This window comes from Saccostrea cucullata, unplaced genomic scaffold, assembly GCF_032062105.1.
Source record: "Saccostrea cucullata isolate Sc308-1 unplaced genomic scaffold, CSIRO_AGI_Scuc_v1 ctg21512, whole genome shotgun sequence".
NCBI lineage: Eukaryota > Metazoa > Mollusca > Bivalvia > Ostreida > Ostreidae > Saccostrea > Saccostrea cuccullata.
Genome location: NW_026935598.1, coordinates 1 through 6,563, shown reverse-complemented (window position 1 = coordinate 6,563; position 6,563 = coordinate 1). Strand labels below are relative to the sequence as shown.

At 32.2% G+C, this 6,563-nt stretch overlaps 1 protein-coding gene and 1 long non-coding RNA gene across 2 annotated transcripts; both read right to left on the bottom strand.

Annotated features, from left to right (window-relative positions):
* Nucleotides 1-6: 6 nt before the first annotated feature.
* On the bottom strand, nt 7-2,613 carry LOC134243365 (uncharacterized; the record flags this gene model as incomplete). The annotated part of the gene is made up of 4 exons (XM_062725623.1): nt 2,515-2,613; nt 462-495; nt 266-325; nt 7-151 (listed from the first exon to the last, which is right to left on the bottom strand). Coding segments are annotated over exons 1-4 (338 nt in total), but the record flags the coding sequence as incomplete, so codon positions are not given.
* Nucleotides 2,614-5,049: 2,436 nt separating this feature from the next.
* Nucleotides 5,050-6,485, bottom strand: LOC134243366 (uncharacterized). Its single transcript, XR_009987017.1, has 3 exons — nt 6,447-6,485; nt 5,871-5,942; nt 5,050-5,508 (listed from the first exon to the last, which is right to left on the bottom strand). It is a non-coding gene; the product is annotated as an uncharacterized LOC134243366 (long non-coding RNA).
* Nucleotides 6,486-6,563: the final 78 nt, after the last annotated feature.

Below are 6,563 nucleotides of genomic sequence, written 5' to 3'. Positions count from 1 at the left end.
GGATACAGAGAGTGACCTGGGGGCGATGCGGTCCCTCCGTATACAGGGGAATCAATACGGGTATATTCCCTCCTCATTTGTCTCCGCCTTTGACATGCTATTATACAAATCAATGTCAGGAACAACGCCACCACCACGCCAAACCAAAACCCTGATATGAATAACAGAAAATGTCCACAAGAATTAATAACATTGATAAACAAGAATGCGATTTATCATAACTTTGAATCTTTTAGCATCCTTTGGCAACAATACATTTACTTACACCATATGTGGTACAGCTTGGGATTGCAACATCTTCTTCCTCCATGACAGCAATGTTGATCTGAAATAATTGTCAGTTTCAGTACGATATCAAACGTTTGTTTGCGTCTTGTTATGGATATAAAGGAATATTTTCTTAAAAATATATTATTTTACATTTTTAAATAAAATATACATGTACCGTATAGAAATCTTACCTGGACAAACAATATTTGGTCTGCACTTTGAGGCCTGCAAAAGACGCGGAAACAATTAGGAAGTACAACTACACATAGTTAAAGTTTCTATAAGTAAAATTCATAAAATATACAACTGTCAGTTAAAGGTACTCACCCTATTTCACCATAAATAATAAACTTGGGAGTACATGAATTTGGTTTCAAATGAAATGAAATTTTACAGAATTTAGATGTATTCTCTTTTAATAATCTCAATATTACCATAATCCCATACTTCACAATACACATTTGTCAAGAGGGCTCGGACTTTTGAAAGCTCTAGAGGTGGGATCAGGTGCCTATAGACAGTAAACATCCCCGTTGAGCGGTCACATCCTACGTTTTGATTAGGTAGTCAGAACATCCCATAGTAAAATTCATTTTAAAAAATAAAAGGTTTAGTAATTGGCATGAAATAAATCATCCAAAATGCCTTGATCTAATAATAGGCACATTTGCCAACGAGGTCGTTATAACGACCATTAAATTTACAAAATACCGACTAAAACGATGTGGCTAAAAAAAAAAACAACAACAACAAATCTGTGATTGATCTAGCTCGATTGGAAAAGCTGAATTTTTAAAGATAATCTAGATGTTAGTTGACCCTTGTCGTCTATAGTTTGAAGAAAAAAAACCTTCCAAATATGAAACATGAGGGGCAGTCTCTACGGTGTCTTTTTTACGTTCACTAGGTTACATCGAGTCGTAACTGTTGTTAATTGATAATATTTATCTAAATGTCGAGTTGAAGGAAAGAGCAATGGTTTTCCTTTTCTCAAGTAGAAATTTTTGAATATATTCTGCTTCATAGGAATGTATTTTTAAAAAGGTCAGTTGAAAGAGGAGCGCATTTTAATCATCGAAAGAAAGGTGTACTTATCTTTAAAAAAAAAACATGCATAGCATATTCTCTTTTAATAGAATTTTGCTTTGTCGTAATTAATGAGCCAGCTGATGAAAATATAACATAATATTTAAGCTATACGAAATGTTTGACAATTTCAATTTTTATTGTAATAAAAACATTCTATGGTGTACTTCCCTTTGAAAAAAAAAGATTATATGAACTTCAAATTTCCATTTTCACAGTACAATGCAAAAAAAAAAAAAATGCTCATTTATAAATTTTCAGATGATTCTGAGGATAAAACTATATGCAGATAAAATAACCAATTTTAACAGAATACCAATCTTTTATTCAATATCATATCATATTGCTGAAACTCCAATATTATTGTGTATTATTAGAATAGGGTTTAAACCATTTAGGAATAGAGCAAATAAAAATGGTGATAAATTTTCTCCTGTCTTACCCCTATTCTGCATGGAAAATATTTAGTAACCATATCATACACAGCTATTCTAGATTAACTTTCAAAGTACTTTGAAAAAAAAAATCATTATCACATTATTTTCTAGCAATACCAATTTGAATGAGTTTTTGCCATTATCCTAATCTTCATACATTGTTAAATGCAGCTTTAAAATATTCTTTTTCAGCAAATGGATTTATTAATGATTGTAAGATGAAAATAATCAAAATATCATCTATGGTATACACTGTATTTCAAGTAAAACTTCCCTCGATTTTCGTTTTGTACATGTATATCATATTCTTCAGAATGTTTTTAAGTTGTTTAGCGTGGATAAATGTAAACAATTTACCCATGCAGCTTAAAAGTTAACATATCTACATTTAATAAAAGCAAAACCTTTTTAATACTGATATACATCAAACTTAACTAAAGTGTGTTACTGTGTTGGAACTTATTTGGGGGGGGGGGTGCATACAAGTCCCCATTTAATTAGCCCGTTTCAATTTGCTTCTGACGCCTTTGCTTTTAGCATTTACACCACTTAATTAAAAAGTTTAATTATACCGGTATATGTATTGTATTGTGTAGGGTATTATGTTTATAATATGGAGTTCATGTAGTTTTACAACATTTCAACACAAGCTACCTTTACACAAAAAAAATCTCGTATAATATTCTAATTATAAGATGTACCAATAACAAAAATATCCTACCTGTACTAGCTGTATTTGCTCATGCAGGTAAAATATGAATAAGATACACAGACATAAGAGCTGCCCATTTTCGCTGTATTTAAGGATTATTATGTACATGTGAGTACATTGTATCCTGTCACATGCATACATAATAAACAGGTCAGAGAATACTCGAAATCGGGTATTATCCGTGAAATCGCGTATAATACGCGATATTAGGGTATGTTGAATCCGCGAAATCGGGTATAGGAGGTGTAAACACCTAATAAAACTTAAAGAATGGGATGGCGCATGTTGCCGAGTTAACTTTCATCTAGATACACATGTTTTCTAAAGATATCACTAGCCAAGTAAGAATTTGGGCTTCAAGATTAATGCGCTAACAAATACCCGTGGAGCTCAGTACATTTCATGATCTGCACACAAAAAGGCGTTCGATTTGCTTTATATTTTACCTTATGTTGAAAGTATATGCATCTTCCTAAGGTTCATTCCCAACACAAAAGAATTGTAAAGTATCATAATTCGGGAATTTATAATAATTCCACATCAACACGACAAACATGAACAATTTGTAAATAAATCAAATTATACGGAAACACATTTCACACACCAGATATGATGCCATGTATAAACAAGAGATTGTCTATTCTATCTAATTATGCGTCATTAATTACTTTCACATTCATCTTGTGCATAAAATCAAATTTATTTTTGAATGTATAAATAATGTAATGATAAAAATGTCTAAAATTTCGGCTAAAAGAACCCTCTTTCTCTTTTTTTGAAAATCTTTTCTTTTTTTATTTATCATTCAAACATATTTGCAGAATATGTCTTCAAAATTTAGCAGAGACAGTGATAGTTTCAGGAATACAATTTATGGGAGAGCATAACTGTTGATCGTTTAATTTCGCTAAGTCATCAATATTTTACCATTTCCTGGCGACTTCAAAAGGGGGGGGGGGTGGGGGCCTAAAGGCTTCTTGACCACCGGCCTCTGAAAAAACAACCTCGACTATGTTATACATGTGTCTAAGAGACCTCTCTTTGAATGTCACGGTCGGTTAAACTCGGTCATATATTTTTAATCGTAAGGAAGAGTGGGGGGGGGGGGGGGGTAGGTTCAATTTTTAGTACCTAAATTTTTCTCCAAACACCAAAACTTTACCCATTTTTAGCCTATACTGCGAGGTGTCTGTGGAAAGGGGGGGGGGGGGCTTTACCTATGTTACAAGGTTCAATGTATATACTAAGTACATACTGGGAAAAAAGTGGGGGGGGGGGCTAAGCCCTAGCCCCCCTCCCCCGGTTCCGACGCCTATAATAAAGAAAGGAAATGGCTACGATTTTTATGTAATTTTAATGTCCGATGAAGAATTATATTCCCAAAAAGTAAGACAAGAGTTTCCAAGGCAATTGAACACTCCATTATTTCAGATTGTTCATTAACATGTTCATAAACGTAAAAACTATAAGAAATGTGAAAACTTGACTATGTTATTCATATATCAATATGACTGTACCTCATCTATATTGAGAAATTCAATGTATTTTAACTTCATGAAAAGATACCCCCCCCCTTTCAAAAAAAAAAACGAAAATCCTGTTCATATGACTTCTCGCTCTCAATTTTCACAAAATGCATAAAATAAAGGTAAAATAGTATATCTTTTATCGATTAAAATGCAACCAAAAAATTTACGGTGTCTTTGAATTAAACATTTCATGCTAAATTGACATAAAAAGAGATACTCCGCTTCAATTAGCTATTTTCAAACTGTTTTCCCGTGGGCATTTATTTCATCTTATTTTATTTTTTTCTTTATAATAACGTTGGTATTCTATAATGGCAGAGATATACAATTATGACTCGCTTATTTTGTACTCTCTAACTGTTAGGAGTAATTTATATTTCACGAGAAAAAGGGGCGCCATACATTTTTCAGTAAAAATACATAACACGGCGTTAGTCGTTTAATTTCTTTAAAATTTCACGTTTTGTGAATAGTGCACAAATTGGAAAATTAAGTATATGGAATACTTTAATGGGAAATAAAGACAAACGAAGTGTAGTTATTTGTTTTTAGAAATTATATTGAAAAATAATAACGCCGTTGTGTCCTCTTTGTTACCCCAGCAGTGTTTGTTGTGTGATTTTAAAGTTATTTGAGAACCTTATGAATTAGGTTTAATAAAAATAAATCCACAAGATACTGATGTACAAGTAACAGTTACTGGCATAATGCGCCGTTGCTTTATTCTTTAGTTTTTATAGAAAGTTGCACGGAATACCCGATTTCGGGGATTCAACGATACCCTAATATCAAGTATTATACGCGATTTCACGGATAATACCCGATTTCGAGTATTCTCTCCGACCTGATAAAGGCCCTTTTTATAAGTCAGCTGGGAACTACTGCATTTTCAAATAAGGACCGACTGTGTCTATATATTTATTTTAAAAAGATTATAAACAGTGATCGATCTGTAAAAATATCTACATTGTATAAAAATATACTGTATATCTATAAAGAATACAAATCGGTGAACATGAATCTTATTTTGGTGAACATGCGCATTAATTTGAAAATGATTTAAAAACAGTGACTGGAATAAAGCACTCAAAACATTAAACTGTGAAATGAAACATATAATAAAAGTATGAGGAATTCACATGTATTCTTATAAAAATAAAAATTTGATTTTAAAGTCTTGGTTTTAATAACTTTTAACCCTGTTGAATTTGATACATGTATATATCTGTCACCGCTTTACCATTTACACAAGTATCATATAAAGTGATAGTTTTATTCACAAAAATGCATTGACCAAATTAATTTATAAATTATTTAAGCCATTATTGAACTTAATAATAAATAGTTGCCGAGTTCTGCAGATTCTAGATCTGTCTATAAGAAATTCTGTAAAAATACAATCTTTTACACTTTATGATGCCATAAAGTCCAGCTCCAAACATCAAGCATCCAACTAGTATTATCGCCCAAAACCCTGGGAAAAAAATATAGTCATGGTAATGAAAAATATAACTGCAGAAACTAAGAAATACACATATGAACCTGTAATTGCTAAAGTATTTTCACATTTAGTTTGCATGAATATTTTTTGAAGTTTGGTGAATAATTATTTATTAACCAATGTGCATAATGATTTAGATTAATTCTTTTTATGGTAATATATACAGATGTTTAGCAATAACTGCTTTCTGTTAAATTTAGATCCATGGTTTCTGTCCCATTGTACCGATTTTTCCTAGATGTATCTTACGTCTTCATTGATGTCCTTTTTTGTTATAAAACTGTTACTAAAATAAACCTTCAACAATGGGTTTTAAACCACGTGTTTATACTCACACCACTGTTCATATGTACGGTAAGAAGAATATTGCTTGCAGCACCCTCTTCCATAATCACAGCAGTAAAAATCTGAAAAATAAAATTATAATTTCTCTGAACAGAGGACAGACATATTTAGCACTGTAAATAGATAACGATATATGTGTCCCATCAAAAAGTACACAAAAATAGGTGCATAATGACAGTATGAAACAAAGATTCTGTGAAAGTCTCTGTGAAAGTCTCATTTAATTTCATTCTTATTGAAGGGTACCCATCTCTTACCCTTAACTCCTCCTACACCACTGAATAAAATTTAATGATACTTTCAAAGGTTCTTTATTACATGATGCCTCTATGCACCCCTTATATTGCTTTTTGATCTGACACTTATTTCAGGTCTCCCAGAGCAAAACATGGACTTTGCCACTATAATCATACTGGAGGCGGGGAGGGGACTTTTAGTGTGCTCAGTGTTCACATAACCTCTAGAAATCAGACATCCCGATCACTAAAATAACCCCCACTTTTCAAGCGTGGGGGAGAGGTTAATATAACAAGTTCTTTAAAAGAAATTTGAATCACAATACTCACCCTCGGGACAGACTACATGCTTACACTTGTTGTTTCCCTACAAATGTTTCAGAATGAGGTAAAACAGGTTATAAAACATATAGTAAAAATCACTCTCAACAAAGGTGTATAACAAAA